The sequence below is a fragment of the Pan paniscus genome, chromosome 12 (genome assembly GCF_029289425.2).
Source record: "Pan paniscus chromosome 12, NHGRI_mPanPan1-v2.0_pri, whole genome shotgun sequence".
In the NCBI taxonomy this organism is placed as follows: domain Eukaryota; kingdom Metazoa; phylum Chordata; class Mammalia; order Primates; family Hominidae; genus Pan; species Pan paniscus.
In genome coordinates, this window is record NC_073261.2 from 99,912,097 (window position 1) to 99,935,124 (window position 23,028).

General features: G+C 46.5%; 1 protein-coding gene across 2 annotated transcripts in view; it reads left to right on the forward strand.

Annotated features, from left to right (window-relative positions):
- The window catches only part of CIB4 (calcium and integrin binding family member 4), a 60,016-nt gene that overhangs the window by 36,024 nt on the left and 964 nt on the right, over positions 1-23,028 (forward strand). For both annotated transcript variants that reach the window (XM_063595035.1, XM_003827068.5), the window contains exons 4-6: positions 10,020-10,161; positions 21,286-21,395; positions 22,271-22,359. In XM_063595035.1, the coding sequence (XP_063451105.1) occupies positions 10,020-10,161; positions 21,286-21,395; positions 22,271-22,359 (341 nt within the window). The remainder of the gene's footprint in view (positions 1-10,019; positions 10,162-21,285; positions 21,396-22,270; positions 22,360-23,028) is intronic.

A 23,028-nucleotide genomic window follows, 5' to 3' on the forward strand; every position in this document is an offset into this window, starting at 1 on the left:
CAAGGGGTGAAGGACATTTTTTTTTTCACTTGAACAAACGTTAAAAACCTTTCTTTTTTTAAAAAAAAATTCAAGCATTTAATGCTATTAATTTCCATGTATACATTGCTTTCACTGAATACCACAAATTTTCATATGTTATGTTTTCATTTTCACTTAGTTCAAAATAATTTCTAATTATTCATGATTTCTTTGACTTTGAGGGTTTTCAAGAATCTTTTTATTATTGATTTCTAATTTAATTTTGTTGTGTTCAAATAACATTTTCTGTATGCTTTAAATCCTCTTAAATTCATTGAGATTGGTTTTATAACCCTGAATATGGTCTATCTTGGTAAATATTCTAAGTATACTTGGAAAAAAATGTGTATTCTGCTGTGTGAGGTGGCGTGTTCTGTAAAATATCAATTGGGTCCTGTTGATTGGTAGTCTTTTTAAGTCTTTTATATCCTTAATGATTTTTAGAGGTCCTACTTGTTCTATCAATCATTGGATGTTGAACTCTCCAACTATAATTGTGAATTTGTCTTCTTGAAAAGGATTCAAAATGAGGGGGAAAACCCTTTATGTTTACTCACCTACTTATGATTTCTAATATTCTTCATTCCTTTGTGCAGAAACAGGTTTCCTTCTGGAATTTTCCTTCTGTCAGAAGGACTTCCTTTTATATTTTTTGCAGCTCTGGTTTACTGCTGATGGATTCACCCAGGTTTTGTTTGTCTGGGGGAAAAAAAGAGTATTTTGTCTTCAGATTGGAAAGGTATTTTTGCTGGGTATAGAAGAGTAGAATAAGAGACTTTTTTCTTTCTCTCAGAGAGTAAAAGATATTGCTCCATTGTCTTCTGGCTTGCTTGGTTTCTGATAAGAGACCTAGTGCCATTTTTATCTTTGTTCCTCTCTACCTGTGTGTTTCCTGCCTCTGGAGAAAGATTTTTCTTCTTCTTTTTATTCATATGTTTTAAACAGGGTCTTGCTCTGTCACCCAGGCTGGAGTGCAGTGGCATGATCATAGCTCACTGCAGCTTCATTCTCCTGAGCTCAAGCAATCTTCTTGCCTCAGCCTCCCAGGTGGCTGGGACTGCAGGCGTGCACCACCATGCCCAGGTAATTTTTTTATTTTTAGTAGAGACAGGGTCTTGATAAGCTGCCCAGACTGGTCTCGAACTCCTGGGCTCAAGCGATCCTCCTGCCTCTGCCTCCCAAAGTGTTGGGATTCCAGGCATGAACCACCATGCCCAGCTCTGATTTTTCTTCTTATTACTGCTTTTTAGCAGTTTGATTATGCTGTGCATTGATGTAGTTTTCTTCATATTTCTTTTCTTTTCTTTTTTTTTTTAAGGTATGCTCTTGCTCTGTTGCCCAGGCTGGAGTGCAGTGGCACAATCTTGGCTCATTGCAGTCTCTGCCTCCTGGGCTCAAGTGATCCTCCCACCTCAGTCTCCTGAAGAGCTATGACTACAGGCGCACACCACCACACCTGGTAAATTTTTGTATTTTTTTAAAATAGAGATGGGGTTTTTGCCATGTTGCCCAGGCTGGTCTTGAACTCCTGGGCTCAAGTGATCTGCCTGCCTCAGCCTCCGAAAGTGCTGGGATTACAGGCATAAGCATGGGTCTGTTTTCTTTAGCTGATTTTTCTACTGGTTGTGGGTCTTATTTTCCTTCTTTTTTTGCATGATGGATAATTTTTTACTGGATGCTAAACACTGTAAATTTTGTATGGTTAGGTGTTTAATTTTGTTGCATTCATTTAAATGTTACTGAGTTTTGTTCTTGGATGCTGTTTTGTTACTGAAATCGTTGATATTTTCAAGTCCAGCTTTTAAGATTTAGTAAGACAAGACTGTGTACCTTTCACCCTGTATTCACATCAGGGAAAGCTGGGTGAAAGGTATACAGGACCTGTATACCTATTATATTTTTATATAGGTATTTTTATATTTACTTTATTTTTCAAAACTAAGAAATAAAAATTAGTGCTTGCATTGTATTAATGCAATACAAACTTTGCTCGGCTTGCACTAGTTTTCCACTCATGTTTTTTGATCTGTGTCAGGATCCCCTCCAGGGTCCCACCTTCCATTTAGTCATTGCGTGTTTTTCGTTCCTCTGATCTGTGATAGTTTCTCAGTCTCGCTTTTCCATGATTTTTTGGAGAGCACAGACCAGGTGTTTTTGTAGAACATCTTTCAACTTGGGCCTGTCAGATGTTTTCTCATAATTAGACAGAAGTAATGGATTTGTGCAAATACCACAGAAGTGAACCCCCCACCCCACCCCGTTTTTTAGAGACAGGGTCTTGCTCTATCGCCCATGCCACAGTGGAGCGATCATAGCTCACTGCAGCCTTGGACTTCTGGGCTCAAGTGATCTTCCCCTTTTACCCTCCCGAGTAGCTAGGACTACAGGCACAGAACACCACACCAGCTTATTTTAATTTTTTAGAGATGGGATCTCACTATGTTGCTTAGGCTGATTTCGAATGCCTGGCCTCAAGTGAGCCTCCCGCCTCAGCCACCCAAGCTTGAGATTACAGGCGTGAGCCACTGCACCTGGCCTGAACCGCCCTTCTCATTGCATCATACCAGGGGATACCTGACATCAACATGACCTATTACTGGTGATATTAACCTTGATCATTTGGTGAGGATGGTATTTCTAAGTTTCTCCACTGTAAAGTTATTTGGTAGACAGAAGCTGGAAAATATAGGTATGTATACTAACCCATGTATACTACACATCAATATTTATTTTGTATCTATCCATCTGTACATGTAGTAAAATACCCATTAGTTCATATTGATGTCTCTGACTAATCCAGTACCATATCTAGCCTTCCCTCTTGCTTCTTTATAACTTATTTTATCTTACTTATAACTTGTTATTTATTTATGTATTTGTTCACTCTTAGTATACTTGTGGTAAGAATTGCTAATCCATAACCCTGTGAGAATCAAATTGACTCCCTAGAATACACTCCCTAGAATACTCCCTGGAATGACTCCCTAGAATACTCCCTAGAAGTTTATTTATATTATTTTGGTCTTTAGACTACGTACCTGGTCAAACACCACTTTTCAAAGTTACTTGGTCACTTCCTCTTCTTCCACTCCTTTCAGGAAGGTTTTGTCATGCATTTGTAATACAGTTGGTTTCATTTGCCATGACCTGTATTCCATCCTGGATTCTCTATCATCCCATATTGCCTTTGATTTGCATCCAGTAAAGTTCACTCTGTGGTGTACAGTTCTATGGGTTTCCAGAAATGCATAAAGGCATGGCTTCTATCTGCACCACAGCACCCTAGAGAACTGTTCCATCACCCCCAAAATTTCCTTTGTAGTGAACTCATTCCCCCTCCCACAACCACTGACAGCTGTGATCTGTTTTCCGGCCCTATGGTTTTACATTTTCTGGGATGGACTCATACAATATGTAGCCCTTTGTGTCTGACTTCTTTTATTTAGCAAAATGCATTGAAGAATCATCCACGTTGTTGCATTAATCAATGGTTCTTCATTTTTATTGCTGAGTAGTATTCCATTGCATGAATGCACCATGGTTTGTTTATCCATTCACCTGTGGAAGTACCTAGTGATTATTATGGCTTGCCTTTTCATTGTCTTAATTATGTATTTTGAGCAATGTAATTTGAAAATTTTTAATATACTCCAATTTATGAGTCTTCTCCTATGGTTTGTGCTTTTGTATATTGTTAAACAGTCTTTGCCCCCGAGATTATGAAGATATCCTCCTGTGATAGTTACCTAATGTTTTATTTTAGTCCTACATATTAGATCTATGATCAGTCTGGATTTGATTTTTGTGTATGGTGTGAGGTAGGATTATAAAGATTCATTTTTTCCCCATATGAATGTCCACTAAACCCAACACCACTTATGGAAAAGACTGTCCCTTCCCCCACAGCATTGCCATGTTATCTTTGTCATAAATAAGGTAGCCATATACGTGTGGGTCTGTTTCTGGAGTCTCCATTATGGCCATTGATCTATTTGTCTATCCTTGAACAAATACCATACCATATTAATTACTAAAGCCTTAGCATGCATATATATATATATATATATACATATATATATATATTTTTTTTTTGACATGGTCTCACTCTGTCACTCAGGCTGGAGTGCAGTGGCACAAGCATGGCATGCTGCAGCCTCAGCCTCCTAGGCTCATTGATCCTTGTACCTCAGCCTCCCAAGTACCTGGAACTACAGGTGTGCAAGACCATACCTGGCCAATTTTTAATTTTTTTTTGTAGAGACAGGGTCTCATTATGTTGCCTAGTCTGGTCTCAAACTCTGGACTGAAGCAATCCTCACCCTTTAGCCTCCCAAAGTGCTGGTGTGAGCCACCGCTCCCAGCCTAGGTCTTGATATCTAGCGGTATAAGTCCTCCAGCTTTGTTGTTCTTTAGGATTAACTTGGCTGTTCTTCACCCCTGCATTTCCACGTAAACTTTAGAATTGGCTTGTCAAGTCCTGCAAAATGGACTGGCTGGAAAACTTTAACTAGAACTGCATTAACTTTATGGATCAATTTGGAAAGAATCAACATTAATAATATTGAGCCTTCTAACCCATAAGTATATCTGAGGGGAGTTTTAAAAGGCACTAAAATACAAAAGGTTTTGTTACACCCTTCTCCCAGGACATGGGCTCTGCTCACCTAACCTTACACAGCCATGAGGCACTTTTTGGGCAGTGCCTTTCTGGGTGAGAGGGTGCTTCAGGTAAACTGAGGACTCCACTCAAGACTGAGGAAGGACTGACCTCTTCTATACCACTCTAACAGACACCTTCATCTACCACTTTCTTTGACAAGTGCTTTACATCTGTGTAAAATGTTTAAAATATAAACATTAATCATATCATTTTATTTCTTTATTTGTTTATTTATTTATTTATTTTTGAATCAGAGTCTTGCTCTGTCACCCAAGCTGGAGTGCAGTGGCACGATCTCGGCTCACTGCAACCTCTGCCTCCCGAGTTCAAGCAATTCTTCTGCCTCAGCCTCCGAGTAGCTGGGATTACAGGCGCTCACCACCACGCCTGGCTAATTTTTGTATTTTTTAGTAGAGACGGGTTTCGCCACATTGACCAGGCTGGTCTTGAACTCCTGACCTCAGGTGATCTGCCTGCCTTGGCCTCTCAAAGTGCTGGGATTACAGGAGTGAGCCACCATGCCTAGCAGCCACTGCGCCCAGTCAATAAACATTAATCATATCTTTTTTTTTTTTGAGACAGAGTCTCGCTCTGTCACCAGGCTGGAGTGCAGTGGCGTGATCTTGGTTCACTGCAACCTCTGCCTCCTGGGTTCAAGTGATTCTCTTGCCTCAGCCTCCTGAGTAGCTGGGACTACAGGTGCACGCCACCATGTCCAGCTACTTTTTGTTTTAGTAGAGACAGGATTTCACCATGTTGGCCAGGATGGTCTTGATCTCCTGACCTCGTGATCCACCCACCTCTGCCTTCCAAAGTGCTGGGATTACAGGTGTGAGCCACCATGCCCGGCCAATCATATTATTTTAATAAGAGTGGGTAGCAGATACAGTTCACAAAATAAAGTATGATTAGAAAATAAAAACACTAAATGAAGTCTAAATAGAAAAAGAAAACAAAAACACTAGTAATTAAGAAAATTTAGAGATGAGAAATTTTACATAAATTAATACTGTTTGATTTTTTTTAATGAGCTCTTGAAAGTCCAAGTGCATCAATGACATCATCATTGAGTCACTAGCGTATTTTTGTGTGAATTTTTTCCAGCAACTGTAAAAAGCTTTTTTTGACTAGGCGCTAGTTGGAGAAATGGTGAGGAGATATTTTTAAGCTAGGTCCAAATATTTTTCCTCTGACTTTCATCTTCAAATCAAATCTCTTGTTCAATAACTTTAAGAAGATCTTTAAAAAAAGAAAACTTTTAGTTTTTTTGGCAGGGACTGCAATCTTTTTATTGTCGATAAACTGTAGTTTCTATTTCCAAAAAAACTCCCAGAATTTGGGGTTTATTTTCATCTACTTTAGTTTCATCACGCATAAATGGAGATCATACACTGAGTTACCTGTATAAGTTGCTGTACTGACATGTTTGTATTCCCTTTGTTCAAAACACCCTCAAACCAGGGTACATGTTATTCTTGAAATGGAAGCATTGCTTTGTCAACTGTCACTTCCTTCCTCCTCTGGAGGATTGAAGACTTCTAAATAAGTGTGAAATTTCATACAGATGATAACTCTCTGGATAGGTCCCCAAATTTATTCGTTCAGATTTCAGACTGTTAAAGTTATAGCATCAAAAATCTGGAATCCAGTAAACTGGACCTGTGATCTCTAATGAGGCTTGCTCTTTCAGCTTCCCCTTCTTGGCTGTTTTGTCTGCCTGGGGCTGGACTGAACCAGATCCGAGGACACCGGCTGAGCTGGCCTTTAGCTCAGGATGGAGAGCAGGGAGGGGCATGAGGCTGCCCCACCAGGGCCCCTGGAAACTCTCCCGCAGCACTATCGGTGCCCCTTTGACTGGAGCTGCTCTGTCGCAGGGGGGCTCGTAACCTGAACTATCCCTTGAGACAGGGACCCTGGGGGAGAAGGAAGCTGCACCTTGTTGGACCAGAGACAGCCCTGGGACACTCTCCTGGCAGGTGCCTGCCAGGCCTTACAGCGAACTATACTAGCCACTCCTGGGTCCCCGGGACCCAATCGCACCTCTGGTGAGCTCGGCCCTAGCCCTGCGGCCTGACATCTGCCCTGCCATCCTCTCAGGGACAGTGTCCCCTGCTCCATACTCGGATGCCTCACTGTTTCCCAAGCCCAGTTGCTCCGTGTCAGCTCCATCTTCTTTGACCTTCTCCCTTCTGCAGCCTCTGGTCCCGTGGCCCCCTCCTGTGCCTCTCACTTTCATAGTCACAGAGTCACAGAGTCACAGAGTCACAGAGTCATTTTTAGCCGGCTGCTGAGTTCTCCTGGGCCATGAGCCATTTCTTTAACTTCAATCTAGATTCTGTTTTTGCACTTTTTTTTTTTTGAGATGGAGTCTCCCTCTGTCACCCAGGCTGGAGTGCACTGGCGTGATCGCAGCTCACTGCAACCTCCGCCTCCCAGGTTCAAGCGATGCTCCTGCCTCAGTCTCTCGAGTAGCTGGGACTGTAGGCACGCACCATCACGCCCTACTAATTTTTGTATTTTTAGTTGAGATGGGGTTTCATCATGTTGGCCAGGCTGGTCTCAAACTCCTGACCTCAGGAGTTCCGTCAGTCTTGGCCTGCCAAAGTGTTGGTATTACAGGCGTGAGCCACCGTGCCCGGCCAAAAAATGTTTTTTATTAAAGTAAGAATTTTAGAGGGATCCATTTCCAAGGTTTTCTGTATTTTAATGGCCACTGCTTGGCCTTTGCTTTTTTTTGGCACCAGGCACCTTAGTGGAAATAGGGCAGGACAGGCTCAGGAGTCCTGGGTCTCAGGCCGGCTCTCCCACTTGCTGGCTGAGTCCCTCCCCTTCCCCAGGCCTCATTTCCACATCCGTGAGATGAGCAGGTTAGCCTAGATCACAAATCCCCCGCAATAATATGAAAAAATGAGAAACATGTACTCATCATATATATATATTCATTTATAAACTGTATACATTTACTACTATACTAATCTGATATAATATCAAAATAAAAAAATTTAAGGACAAGCTAAAAACTACATAAAATATTTAACAAACAATTTTCCCTTTAATAGATATAGTAAGATTTCTTCCTTACACTATGCTATTGTTTGCATATAGCTAATAATATTGTAAGGGAAAGCAATGTGGTTGGATATGCTTCATTATTCTTTGAAATCTTGCTTTAAGATTGAGCTAGAGCCATTCAGAGGTGTGGTTCTAGTTCAGTTTTTTTTTTTTTTTTAATAGCTGTCGTAACTGATCCAAAGAGAGGAAATGTGTCATGGGCTATATGTCTTAAATCACGGCACTCATTTTCAACCCCATTCACCAATTAAAAGCTTTCAATTGAAATTAAGCTAGTAATTGTCTTCCCTTACATCAGTCACTGGCTCTTACACTAAGTGGAAAGTATTATATTTTTATATTTTTAACAAATGGATTCAAAATCCACTGACATTCTTTATTTGGACAATATCCAAACAGGTCAGAAGAGTCTGTTTCTATATTTCCAGGTATGTAATATAAGCATTTCTATAGGTGATACACGTTTTTAACCACAAAAAATCCCATTTTAAAAATATTCTCTTCAAAGCATGAGTTTCTTTAGAAAAGCAATAACGCTAAAATGAGTCACCTTTACCTTGAAAAGTCAAATGAAATTGAGTTCATTTTTTGGTGGATGGATATTTGCTAGGTAGCACACTGCCAACAGCTACTTGTCATCATGGAAAGGTCAGCAAATTTGGAACACTTGTCTTTTTGTGCCAGGAAAACATATAACTCATCTTTAAGTTTGATAGCTCTTTTAAGAACTCTTCCAAGAGCTAAGCAGCAAACATCCATGTGGTTCAGAAGATTTTCATACTTACTTTCCTTCTAATTACAAATCACTGTATAAGCTTTCCTTTTTTTTTTTTTTTTTAGATGCAGTTTTGCTCTTTTTGCCCAGGCTGGAGGGCAATGGCGCAATCTCGGCTCACTGCAGCCCCTGCCTCCCGGGTTCAAGCGATTCTCCAGCCTCAGCCTCCCGAGTAGCTGGGATTACAGGCATGCGCCACCACGCCCGGCTAATTTTTTTTGTATTGTTAGTAGAGACGGGGTTTCACCATTTTGGCCAGGCTGGTCTTGAACTCCTGACCTCAGGTGATCCACCTGCCTCAGCCTACCAAAGTGCTGGGATTACAAGCTTGAGCCACCGTGCCTGGCCAAGTTTTACTATATTTTAACTCTTTTTAAAAAAAGAACCATTTCAATGCCTTCTGCTGTACTTTAGTTATTTCTGGGCTTACCTTCCTGACTGCAGTAGCCGGCAGGAAATCCTGCAGGGAAGTCATTTGGCATGTGTCACCATCCTGCATCCTCACCCCAGAATTCTTTTCCATCCTGGAGCTGCCACCCCCCTCGATGAGTACCTTCACTTTTCCCCAGCAATGGTGTTTTTATTAAAGACATTCATTTACTATTCGGTCCATGTCTCTGTTTCCTTTAGTGGCTTGCAGAAATGTGGTTTTTCACATACAGAATCTAGGAAAACCACATTAGAAAATCTATACCTTTATTTAACTATTTAGCAAAGCTTTCACAGTGTGAAATTTGTTCAAATACTTATTTCCGTATATCTTTGGCAATATTTTCTCTGCATCTTCCAACGTGCTCACATGTTGTGTCATAGGTACTATTCGTGCTACCAGCAGCTACCACATCAACTGTCCTGTTTTCAGTCTCTATAAGACATGGTTTGTGTGTGTGTGTGTGTGTGTGTGTGTGTGTGTGTGTGCAGATAAGTCATGTGACATGGATCTAAGCTGTGTATTGGTGTCCTGGCAACCATCTCCCTCCCATCACTACTAGCAAAGACAAGGGGAGGTCCCCAGGGAAAAGAAGCTTGGTATCTCATTCCCTGGCTGGCTATGTGCTTGGGCAGTGAGCCTGTTGGCTTGCCTTGCACCTGCCTGAGCACAGGACAAGAAAATTGATGCAGGACTTCTTGTTATTTCTGCCTGGATGCTCATGATTTCTACCTCATAGAGAAGGACTCGTATTTAGAGTAGGAGAGGTTTCAGCTCTGACAATCTCTTGTTCATTTGCATTTGCATTATAACCATTATCTTCAATTGTGGCATCCTTGCAGGAATCTTGTGAAGTCACATATCCAACTGCAAGATTCATCCCCGGCACCCCATCATGCCCAGGGTCCTGGCTCAGTGAGCCACCATCTACTCCGATATTTACACTGTGGCTGTTTTCATCTCAAACCCAGGACACAGTGTTTGTAATAGATGAGAGAGACCCAGGGAGACACAGCCCCGATCCTGATAGACCTCCTCCCTGCTCCTCCTGTCGCCCACAGGTCAACCCTTTCAGAGACCGTATCTGCAGAGTGTTCTCCCACAAAGGCGTGTTCTCCTTTGAGGATGTGCTGGGCATGGCATCTGTGTTCAGCGAGCAGGCCTGCCCAAGCCTGAAGATCGAGTATGCCTTTCGCATCTATGGTAGGTGCTGTGGGGGACTGAGGGGTGAGGGGTGGAAGAGCCATAGAGAACATACTGTATCTGGACTCCATCATCAGTTCATTGATGGATGGCATTAACTGGGGTGTGCTTGGGTATCTGTGGGTCCGTATCATATTTTGCATGTACCATGGAGTAAAAAAAAAAAGATTGAGAATGACAGCATCAATGGACAGACTCCCCTCCGTGTCATCAGAGGGCAATGGGGTCATTGGCGTTGATATTTGCTGGTAGTGTGTGGTGTGTGGGCAGGCGAGAGAGAGAGAGAGAGAACCACATATGCATGTAAAGGATTTATGCTTATTTGGCAGAAGGAGCGTTGGATGGGAAGTTAAGAAAATTTGAACAATCTTGGACAAATCATTTCACCTTTCTGGGGCTCAGTTTTCTCATCTGTAAAATGAGGGGATAGGGAGAGATAATCTCTGAGGCACTTTGACATTTTTTGGTCTCTGACTCTGTCTCGGGTAGTCACAAGACTCTGCTGAAGTTCTGCTCTTCACCAGGCAAATGTCTGCTTAGCACAGCTGGGATGCAAGGGAATTCTCAAAAGGAATCAAAAGGAAAGAAAGAAGTCTTAAGATGCTTTCAAACAAACCAGGTGCAAGTTTTCAGTGCATCCTGATAACTCTTTGGCCCCAAAGGACTTGCACATTTAGACTTGCTCATTCGCATTTCACATTCCTTCCTTTCCTGCCAGCTCCTCCCCAGTCTCCGCATGGTGGACTCCATCTCATTTCTGCCTCACCCAAGTGGGATGTGGATAGAAGACAGTAGAAGAGCTTTAAGCCAGAGGGACCTATGAGGCCTCAGTTTTATCATCTGTAAAAAGGACTTAATATTTTTTATCTCATATGTCCTCAGGTTCAGCATTTGGTAAGCACACATGAAATCACAGAGTCCCCTCCTGAGAATGGCTGAGTAAACTCCTATCATAGGTCACTCCTGCAGATAGCAACTATAAAACTCTACATATAAAAATCAACTAGCTGATGGCATTGGAAAGCTACCAAAAGCGAGATGTGTTCTAGAGAGATCTGATGCCTGGAAGAAGGAAACGGTAGTAGATGGGTTTTCCTTCACCCACTTTTTTTATTTTTAACTTTTTTATCCTGAAGGTAGGCTTCAGTGAGTGGAAACACTGGACTCAGGCAGGCTGATGGAAACACTGGATTCTTTCTGACTTGAAAAGCCAGAGAGTTTGGGGCACACACAGCCCCTACAAAGTGAGGGAGAGCCTACGAAAGAGAAAGGGAGTCCAAATGTTGTGTGTAAACTATGCCCATATCTCTTTCTGACCTCTACACCACATACACGAGGGCAAACTCAAAGCAGCTCAGCTAAGGATAAAAGAACTAAACTGAGATTTGAGCTGCCACCACATTTTAACCAGATCCATGAGTGACAGGGTTTGCACTTTGAGTCGAAATCAATTGCCTGCTAAAACCAAAAATTCAGCACTCTTTGGAGAAATACAGAGTCTCTACAACAAAACATTTATAATATCCAAGAAGCTATTCAAAATTGTACACAATGTACAAAAATTTGTTTTCATTGATGAATTCTCAAGAATGGAGACTGACTGACATGACCTAGATGTTGGAATTAGCTAATAAAGATTTAAAAATAGCTATTATGACTGTATTAGTCAGGATTCTGCAGAGAAACAGAACCAATAGGCTATTTATATGTGTATATTTATATGTGTATATGTGTATATGTATGTGAGTGTATGTGTGTGTATATATATTGTGTGTATATATATGTGTGTGTGTATATATATGTGTGTGTATATATGTGTGTATATATGTATATGTATATATGTATATATACACACACACATATATATACAGACACACACACACATATCTCTACATATATATGTAGAAAGAGAGAGAGATTTATTCTAGGAACTGGCTCATGTGATTATGGAGGCTGAGAAGTCCCATCATCTGCTGTCTGCAAGCTGGAAAGCTAGGAAAGGCGGTAGCATAATTCATTCTGAAGGTCCAAGAACCAGGAGCATCAATGTCTGTGGATGGGAGAAGACAGATGTCTCAGCTCAGAGAGTACAAATTCATCCTTCCCCCACCTTTTTGTTCTGTTGGACCCTCCATGGATGGAACAATGTCTAATTGGTGAGGACAGATCATCTTTACTCAGCCTATTGATTCAAATGCCAATCTCTTCTGGAAACACCCTGACAGAGACACCCAGAAAGAATCTGTTGCCAGCTATCCGGGCAACCTTAGCTCAGTCAAATTGACACATACCATTAATCATCACTATAATCATGCCCAAGGATGTAAAAACTGCTCATAACAAATGAAAAGATAGGAAATCTCAGCAGAGAAGCAGAAACTATAAGAAAGAATCAAATGGAAAATATAGAACTGAAAAATAAAATATCTGAAACAAAAATTCGCTGGATGAACTTAACGGGAGAATTGAGATAACAGAAGAGTCAGGAAACTTGAAGACAGAACAATAGAAATAACCTAATCTGAAGAACAGAGAGAAAAATTATTCAAGGGAAAGGGGAACAGAGCCTCAGAGATGTGCAGGACAATAGAAAGCTCTAACATGTATCTAGGTGGAGTCTGACAAGGAGAGGAGAGAGTGATCGGTGTAGAAAAGATATCTGAAGACATAATGGCCCCAAATGTCCTACATTTGATGTAAGACACAGATTTACAGTGAACTCCAAGCAGGGTATGTAGAAATTAAATCACATACCCAAATTCTGTTGGCTTCATGTGCCCCCCCTGTCCACACCAGCGTTCCTCCTTCCTTACCGCAAGTATTTCTGGGAGTTTCCATGGGGATCCCAATGCATCCAGGGAGTTGGAGCCCTCTAGCCGCTGCTCCTCTCGGCCAGGCCTCCCACAGGTGGCAGCTGTGCTGGCTCAAGCCCCCATCAGTGCTCTCTGGCTGGGGTCGATTCTCTGGGAAGATGCCAGCCCAGGCTTGCTGTTTCTGTCTTAGCCAAGAGTCTTTAGGTTGCAAACCACAGAAACTTACCTATGTAAATGCCACTGATAAGAACCAGCACTAGATGAGTTTTCCATTGTGTAAGAAATTACCACAAGCTTAGAGGCTTTAGATTACATACATTAGTAACCTCACAGTTTCTGTGGGTTAGGAGTCCAGGCATCACTTAGTTGGGTCCTCCTCTTAGGGTTTTGCAAGCTGCCATCAAGGTTCTGGCCGGGGTGCCTTCTCACCTGGAGGGCGCTTGACTGGGGGAATCTGCTCATGAGCTTGCCCACGTTGTTGGCAGAATTTACTTCCTTGTGTCTGCAGGACTTAGGGCCTTGACTTCTTGCTGGCTCTCAGCCGGAGGCTGCCCTCAGCTCCTGGACACATGGGCCTCTCAACCTGGCCACTTGCTTCTTTAAAGACAGCCAGGGGGAGAGACTCTTGAGTCACCCCACTGGCAAGATGGAGTCATAAAAGACAGCGTGATGGTGGAGGTGACAGCCCATCACTTTTGCCAAGTTCCATTGGTTACAAGCAAGTCACAGTTCCCACCCACACTCGAGGGGGTTGGGGATTATACGAAAGCCTGAGCACCAAGATGTGTGGCTCTTAGGAGAGAGGTCACTAGAGTTCATCTGCCAAGAGCACTATGGAGCCCACGGTGGAAGTGAGGCAGGACTCCTGGGGCCCTAGGGCACAGCTGGATGAGAGTCAGGAAGCCAGGCAGCTGCAGTCTCCTCTCCATGGCTGCCTCGTCTCTCATCTCTGCCTCTCTCTGTGGGCTTTCCTTCTCCTTCTGCAGATCTGCTATGCCTCTGTGCCCACAGGCCAAAGATGACTCCCCGGCCCCCACATGGCCTGCAGGCTTCACTCTGAGTAGCCACAAGCATCTCTGTTTCTCCCTTCTGTTTTCTCACCCAGCCAGTGATCTAGCTTCCCCTGGGATAGGTGACCAGCCTTGCCCAATCACCTGCAGCCAAAAAGAAGCAGAGTTGTGAAACAAGCATGGCTCCAGAGGCCTGCCACTGGGGTGGGGACACTTCTCAGAGACGGTAGAGCGTAGGCTGGGCAGAGGCCACAAAAGACGTCTGCCTCCGCTGACTTTCCATGGTTTCCTGAGCTAAACAAACAAAAACACTCAAACCCTTCAGGAGCGAGGTGAGCAGAAGGTTCTCCTTGGGCTTCAAGGCACAAGCTAAATCGTGTTCAGCTGCGACATGGGGAGAACACCCACTGTCCCCAGAGGTCAGACTGAGAGCCTCAGGGTAGATCAAGGACTAGACACCACAATATACCCCACAATGTCTTTGTATCTTTCTCCCCACTCTCTCTCCAGGCCCCTTGCAGCACAGAGGTTCCTTCCTCCAGCCTCAGCACAAACACAAAAAGTTCAAAGCATTCATGCAAATCAGCTGTGCAAATAGATGCCCAGGGGCTCATAAATGCCCAGGCTTCATCAGATAGACTCAGACAAACCTGAATTCTCTCTGGGCTCAGAAGGTTTCTTTACAGAGCTGTCAGCAAGATTAGAGATGGGACACGTGGATCCTGAGCCTGCGTAGTAAGTCGAGGAGGGAGTGGTCCACAGTGAAGGATGAAGAAGGGTCAAAAAAGAGGGGAAAGGAGACAGAAAGGGAAAGGAGAAGGCGGGCATGGTAACTGTCATGGTGATGATTCCGTCCAAAGACGGAACTCAGTGCTCCGGCCCCTTGCTACCCCCAGTGTGGCCCACAGACCAGCAGTATCAGCACTGCCAGGAAGCTTATCAGAAATGCAGAGCCCCAGGCCCCACTCCACCCACTGGATCTGAATCTGCATTTTAGCAAGATTCCTCTGCACTTTAACGTCTAAGAAGCATTGCTCTAACCCACTGCTTCTCACACTTGGCTGTACATTGAATCACCTGTGAGTTTTTTTTTTTTTTTTTTTTTTTTTTTTTTAATACAGATGCTTGGGCCCCAGCTCCAGGGACCTGATGGAATGGTATTGGGTATGTCCTGGTCCCTGGGCTTTTTGGAAGCTCCCTGGATGGCTCGAATGAGCAGCAGACTGTGAGAACTGTTGCTCTAAACTGCTGCAGGAGCTAGGGTTGCATTCAGTGATGTGGAGCAGTGGCCATGGTATTACAAAAAAGAAAAAACAAAGTCTGGAGTCAGGCAGTCCAGAGTTGGGGCAATGGCTTCAGGAGGTTACTGAGGGCCCAGGCTCCTTCAAGCTTCCTGTTCTGCCAACAGTCGGGGACCATTATCCTCATAGTCACAACATGGCTTCTGTGCCCAAAGACATCTCCTCTTCATTTCAGGAAGAAAAGGTGATAGGAGAAGGGATCAGGACAAAAGTACGTCCAAAGTGCAGATAAGTCCACTCTCCTTTCACAAGCTTTCTTGGAAGCCCCACCCGGCATTTTTGGTTTATATTTCATTGGCTAGAACTATGTCACCTGGCTACCCATAGCTGCAAAGGAGACTTAAAACATCCAGCTACACATTTTAAGCTGGACATGGTGTCATCCTGAAAAGAAACTGCAGTTATGCTAGTAAGAAAGACAGGAGAATGGCTTTTGGTCAAGAATCCAGCAGGGGCTGGGTGCAGTGGCTCACACCTGTAATCCCAGCACTTTGAGAGGCTGAGGTGGGTGGATCCCCTGAGGTCAGGAGTTTGAGACCAGCCTGGCCAACATGGTGAAACCCCGTCTCTACTAAAAATACAAAAATTAGCTAGGCATGGTGGCAGGCACCTGTAGTCCCAGCTGCTCAGGAGGCTGAGGCAAGAGAATCACTTGAACTTGTCAGGCAGAGGTTGCAGTGAGCCGAGATTGTGCCACTGCACTCCAGCCTGGGGAAGAAGAGTGAGACTCTGTCTCAAAAATAGAAGAAGAAGGAGAAGGAGAAGGAGGAGAAGGAGAAGGAGAGGAGGAGGAGGAGGAAAGAAGGAGGAGGAGGAAGGAGAATAGGAGGAAGGAGAAGTAGAAGAAGAGGGAGAGGAGGAGGAAGAAGAAGAGGAAGGGGAAGGGGAGGAAGAGGAAGAGGAAGAAGGAGAAGGGGAAGGGGAAGAAGAAGAAGAAGAAGAAGAAGAAGAAGAAGAAAAAGAAAGAAGAAGAAGAAAGAAGAAGAAGAAGAAGCAGCGGCAGCCGCCAGCAGGGACAGCCACACCTCCCTGGAGCTTACCTACTGGCCTCCATGTCCTGCTCTGAGAGACACTCTGGTCTCCAACTGCTCACTCTCCTCTCTCTGTACCTCTGGAGAGAGTTTCCACTGGTGAGAGACCACCATCCCAGCAATGTCTTCCTGCTCCCATCAGCACAGCCTCCACCAGTTAGGAATTATTCCCAGGCAGGTACCGGAGCACCTTTGGCAGGTCTCCCCATACCTTCCCAGGGACTGATGCCACAGCAGGTGCAGGTGGCTGGGGAGAGGCAAAGGAAGAAACCTCAGTTCTCACAAAAGTCACGGTCAAAGGAGCCCTCCCTCCCTCCACCACAGGTTGATTTCTGTAAAAGTCCTGGGAAACTGCAAGTAGTAAGAATGACAGAGACTTCGAGTGACAATGGTCAGAGTCTTTGGGGGGACTGAAGGCTGAGCCCCAACTCCACCAGCTCTCTGAGTCCCTCCTAGCATTGTTGGGAGACAGCAAGAAGAAGGCTCTAGCCCCTCCCAAGTGGTCTGAGGCTGCAGAGGCCGCCTGGGCTGGTCAGCCTCCCGGAGCTCTCAGCCCCCAGCCCCTCCCAGGCTGCCCTGTCCTTGCCACCCCCAAAGGAGGGGAACTGTCCAGGACTACATTTACTCTAGCAAATTATTCTGTTTCCAGATGGCTTGGGGCCAAAGCCATGTCATTTGCTGCAGTCTCTGCATAGAAGAGCTGGGCCAGCAGGACGCCTGGGGACACCGCAGGGTCTCTGAGAGGCTGCAGAGGTTCCCAGCAGCAGTGTAGTGTCACTGCAGCTGTCCACCGTCTCCAGGCCCTGGGGCTGGTCCCTTCGCCCCCTTCACCTGCTCTGAGCCATTTCCCATGGAGGTGGTAGCAGAGCCTGTGCAGGGAGAGAGGCTCCAGTCCTGGCACTGACAAGCATTCAGCCAGGGAAGGGGCACTGCTGGAGGAGTGAGGGGAACTTACACCTTCCACACCCATATCCTGCCATGGGGAACACAGACAAGTCTTGGCTCTGCCACCAAAGGACCCTGTGACATGAGCAAACCTGGGCCTTAGTTTCTCTAGTAGAAACAAGTATGGAAACTGGTAGAAACCAATATAGCTCTAGTTCCTTTCCTTCAAGGTGGGTTTATAAAGCCTCTTCGGTTTGCACTTTTAGTGTTTAGCAATCCAGTGATGTAGAATTGAGCCTCTTAGTATTAAAGATATATATAACTATACTAAGTTATAGCGTTGTATATTTACTAAGTAGTGATGATAACTATATATACTAAGATATCTTAGTATAGAAGATGCTTATTAGATATAACTAATATGCTTATTCTTATTTATATCTAACCTTCTATACTGAATATCTTCTATATTCCAGGTATTTTCTTATTTAATCTCCACAGCAACTCTGCAGAGGTACTGCTATTACTCCCGTTTTACAGATGAGGAAACTGAGACTCAGATAATGAATTAGGATTAAATTTGGTGGCCAAAGACAGTATAACACAGGTAGCAGTGGCTTAAGCAAGATAGCTTCCAAGATTGCTGAAAGCTATATATTTATTTATCTAATATGTAGAAGTCAAGAGATAGTTACCCACAGTGGTTCTTTTTTTTTTGAGACGGAGTCTCACTCTGTCGCCCAGGCTGGAGTGCAGTGGCGTGATCTCGCTCACTGCAAGCTCCGCCTCCCAGGTTCATGCCATTCTCCTGCCTCAGCCTCCCGAGTAGCTGGGACTACAGGCGCCAGCCACTACGCCCGGCTAATTTTTTGTATTTTTAGTAGAGACGGGGTTTCACTGTGTTAGCCAGGATGGTCTCAATCTCCTGACTTAGTGATCCGCCTGCCTCGGCCTCCCAAAGTGCTGGGATTACAGGCGTGAATGTAATCCACAGTGTAATCCACCATGCCCGGCCAGTTACCTATTCTAAAGCTCTCAGTGTCAGGGATCCCAGGTCCTCCTATCTTGTCGCTTTATCCTTCATTCCCAAGGTCACCTCATTATCCCAGACGACCACACCTTCTCTTTATAGATGGTCCCAGAAGTTGTCTGTGCCTCTTCTGCTTACACTTCATTGGCCAGAACGTGGTCACATGGGCACATCTAGCAGCAATGGAGGCTGGCAAATGTAGTGATTGTTTTGGGTGATCCTCTGCCCATGAAAGATTGGCACTTTATTGCAATAAAGGCAGTTAGGGGTGGTTAAGAGCATAGACTTCCCATTAAGTGAGACTGCCTGGGTTTAATCCTGTCTCCATCACTTACCAATGGTTACCCTGGGTAGTTCATTTGTTATTTATTCAACAACAGCCATTGAGCGTCTACTCTGTCCCAGGCATTGTTCTGGGCACTAGGGATATAGCAGTGAGCAAAAAGACAAAGATGTCTGCCCTTGTGGAATTTATATTCGAGTGGAGGGAAATAAACGAGCTAATAACACATAGTGTGTTGGGGAGTATTCTGTATGGGAGAAGGACAAAGCTGGGAAGACATAGGAAGTGCATGTTTTCACAGGGGCTGGGTAATGCCCTAGGAGGAGCCGACACTTGAATAAAGACCTAGAGGATCTCTGGGTGAGAGTGTCCCGAGGAGGGGGAGCCTCCGTGCAAAGGCCCTGAGGCAGGAGTGTGTCTGGCTTGACCGAGCAAGGAGGCAGAGTGAGGGCGGGCTGACTTGGGGATCAGGACTTGGGCTGTGCTCTGGGTGAGATGGGGCTGCAAGAAGAGGGCAATGAGGAAGGAATGACGATCAACAGATCACCCGGGCTGCTGTGTTGGGAATAGACTTCCAGGGGCAGAGAGAGAGGAGGGAAGCTCAGCAAGAGACTGCCAGGGTGACCTGGAGAGAGGCAACGGTGGCTGGGCTAGGGTGGGGTAGTGCATGGGAAGTAGGGGGAGCTGGGAGGATTTGCCAACCCATCGCCTGTGGGGTGCAAGGGAGAGAGGTAAGGGTGACTCCAGGTTGGCCTGAGTGGCTGGAAGAGTCCCGAAGAGTCCCACTTCCTAGGGAGGGGACAGCTGTGAGTGCAGCAGGTCTGGGGTAAGGGCTGGGGAGGGGAGCATGAGGAGCCTGGGCTTGGACATGTAGCATATGAGGGACTATTGGGTAGGAGCAGGAAGGCAGGTGCATATGTGAGTCTGGAGTTCGGGGAGAAACCCAGGGTGGAGACATATATTTGGCATTCATTAGCTTATAGGTGATATTTAAAGGTTGCAATGAGCTGAAATGAGATTAAGGATGTAAGTAGAGTTATTTAATCTGTGCATGCCTCAGTTTCATAATCTCTGAAGGATTAAATGCAGTGAACTGCAAAGCGCTTAGACCACTGCCTGGCCACAGCAAAAACATCTGTGCTTGCTGTGGTGGTGATTATTATAATTCACTCAGGCAGCTGTGTTTACCACCCAGCCCATCCAGTGAGGGGCTCGGGTGACTGTGCTGGAGCTCTAGGGGTGTGGTGCTGAGAATGCCGGACATCGCCTCACCTGCCATTCAAGGCCTTCACAACTCGGCCTGCCTTCCAGACTTAACCCCTGATGCTTCTCCACCCAGGCCCTCCCCGCACCCTCTGCTCCCCTCACACCATGCCAGTCACTCCTGCCAAGCACCCCAGGGTGGCTCCATCTCTGCCGCTGTCCCTGGCTCCCCAGGGTGCCTCGGTCTCTGCCCGCTGGTGGCCTGGCACCTCCTCCACCCGCCGTCCCTCCAGGTCATGCTCTTCCAAGGCCTGTTGAGAAGACCCATTTAGGCAGCCCTGAGGGATAAAGGGCACCCCTCAAGGTGGCTCTGTGGGAAATAGGGTCAGGTGGACCCTGACTCTTCAGTACTCAGGAGGTTTATGTAATGACCATATTTTATGGCCCTAAAAGGAGGACCCAAGGCCTGGCCAGGCTCAGGGCAGCACTCCCCGACTGGTGGGACGGTGGGTGGGCACTTCCGAGCGCTGTCCTGGAAGGCAGGGCCCTGGGCTGTGGCTGCAGTTGAGGAACTAGCAGCCGGCACACGCGGGAGTCAGTGCGGCCCCCAGAAGTCTGGGAAGTCCCAGTGCCGCCCCCACTGCCACCCACCCCAGAGTCCCCAGGGCTCCCCACGGCCGGAACCCTCTGTGCACACCAGGGCCACTGCAGCATCCTGGGTTATTTTATAGGGGGATGTGAAATGTAAGGAGCCTGCCATGGTCTGCAGGCTCCCTGTTATGTTACCCTTTATCTGACAGCTGTGGCTTGCCTGGGATGAAGAAATTGTGCCCATTCTTGCCCAATTCTGGACTCCATTTCAGGAAGGAGGATGCACGGGGTTGGAGGGAATATTGCCTCTTGTCCCCTTAACCCTTTGAGGGCATAGCCAGGGTCAGTATGGCCAGCCCCACTGTGGACAGTCTACAAGGACCACTGTCCCCCCTTCACTGCAGAGGTGAGGGCACATGCCCAGATCACACAGCTACCACATCGGGACAGGAGCAGGGACTGGCACCCAGGCCTTCTGACTTCAGATCCAGGCCACCCTCCGCTCCACACTGCCTGGCTCCCAGCCACCAAAAGACACCCTGGCTTCTGAATTGTGAGATGGAGAGTTGCAAAGTGCAGGGGTGGATGTGGGGCTCGGAGGTCAGCCTGGCTGGGTTTGAATCTCCCCCTCCACTTCCTGGTGCTGCAGACAACCATATAACCCTCTGTGCCTCAGTTTCTTTTTGGTAAAAGACTAATAAAAGGTTGATTGTGAAGATTCAATGACTTAAAGCTCTCAGGAGCGGTCTGAGCATGTAGTACACACACGATCAATACTTACCACCACTGGTATTTCCGACGGGTTATTTAGCACACACGTGTGACCCGCCTGGGAGAGTTGGGCTCTGGGGGGCCTCCCAGAGGCTAATGGGCATCTGTGGGGTCCTGGCTGGTGCTGTGTCCCCCAGGACTCCTCAAGTCCTCTTCCTGTTTAGCCCCCAGCTCCGTCTAATGCAGGCCTGGCCTCTTCTTTGCAGATTTTAATGAGAATGGCTTCATTGATGAGGAGGATCTGCAGAGGATCATCCTGCGACTGCTGAACAGTGATGACATGTCTGAGGACCTGCTGATGGACCTCACGAACCACGTGTGTGCTGGGGGCTGGGAGTTGGTGGCTGGGGCTGGGGATAGGGGCCAGGTTGTCACCCAAAGCCCCCGGATGTCAGGCCACCCTCTTGGGAGGAGACCCAGGGCCAGCCTGAGGCAGATGACACATTGGCCTTTGGTGCACACATTCCCTGGGGGCTGCCAAGGGGACAAGTAGCTCAGGGTGCCCTGAGGAATGGGCACACAGCTGGAGGCAACTGCCCCTCCACTTTCTGTCCTTCCTCCAAGTCCTTTCCAGGGTCCCCAGAACACGGAGCCCGACCCACCCACTCGAGGGGCCTCCCTACATGACAGGGACTGCCATTGGTGGGCCAACAACAGCTCAACCTCAGAGGGACCCATCTCAACATCCCCTCCCCACTCTGTCCCAGCACAACACAGTGCCCAGGTGTCCTGGAGTGACAAACACGAGGACGGCCCTGCAAACTCAAGTCAGGGCATGGATCTCTGCTTTCAGAACATGACAAGTGTCCAGCATTTCCAGTCTCGATGGGGACTAGAAGAGAAAACCATGAGCACTGTTGAGGGAGTCACCACCGCCTCCCTGCCTGCCTGGGCCCCCTGCAGTGCAGAGCCCCTGTGTGTACTGGTTGGTGGGGCAGGTGGGGGACATTCTTGTTCTCTCACTGCCAGGCTGGTGCTGGAGGCCCCAGGAGTGAGAGGCAACCAGTAGGGTCCCAAACTTTGGTGCACATAACCTAATCTCTGTGGGGTCACTGGGGTCAGGGGACCCAGGAGACAAGTGTTAAGCATGTGGGAGAGCCCCTGGCATGTGGCTTTCCCCCTCCACCGCGTGCCCCACCTCACTGCCTGACATGGGGTTCCACTCAACTGTCTTCTGTGCTCTCTCGCCAGGTCCTGAGTGAGTCGGATCTGGACAATGACAACATGCTGTCCTTCTCAGAGTTTGAACATGCAATGGCCAAGTCTCCAGATTTCATGAAGTAAGGCATTCTGGAGGGGGTGAGACTGTCCAGAAGAGTGGTGGGAGCAGGAAGGGCTCCCCAGTCTCTCCTCACTCCATGGGACATCTCAGTATTCCTAAGAAGGCTGTGAGTTTCCAGAATACTTTGCAGATTCTTTCAGAATCAGCAAAACTGGAGCTTCTGAGAAATTAGATAACCCTGGGGTATTAAAAGGCAGAGGAGAGGACTGGATCCCAGGCTTTGGGAATGACGTCACAGCTCCAACCTCAGAGCATTCCCTGTGCCAGCCGACACACCTCTGTGCTTCTCCCAAAACCCACTAGGCTCCTGACGACCCCACTGCCTCCAGCGGCCAACTGGGAGGTGGGGGTTTACAGGGGGGATCTGAAGATGCTGGTGGTGGAGCTCATAGAAAAGAAACAATGAGAGAAGCACCCAATTCTATTTCTTAGAGCAGGAGGGGCCCAAAGGGTCTTCTGAGGCCCAAACGTCCTTGAGAAGGTTGGCCATCTCCAGATCTCCCTGGCCACGTTGAAGTCTTTTTGGGGTGCTGCTGCTTTCGGGAGATGCGTGCCCCCTGGAGGCAGCGCATGCCATGGAGGACCAGCTGGGTGGAGCTGGCGTCTCCTGCTCCTGGGTCCGACTCTGCCCCTGGTCTCAGAGGCGCGCTGATTTCAAGTATGCCCA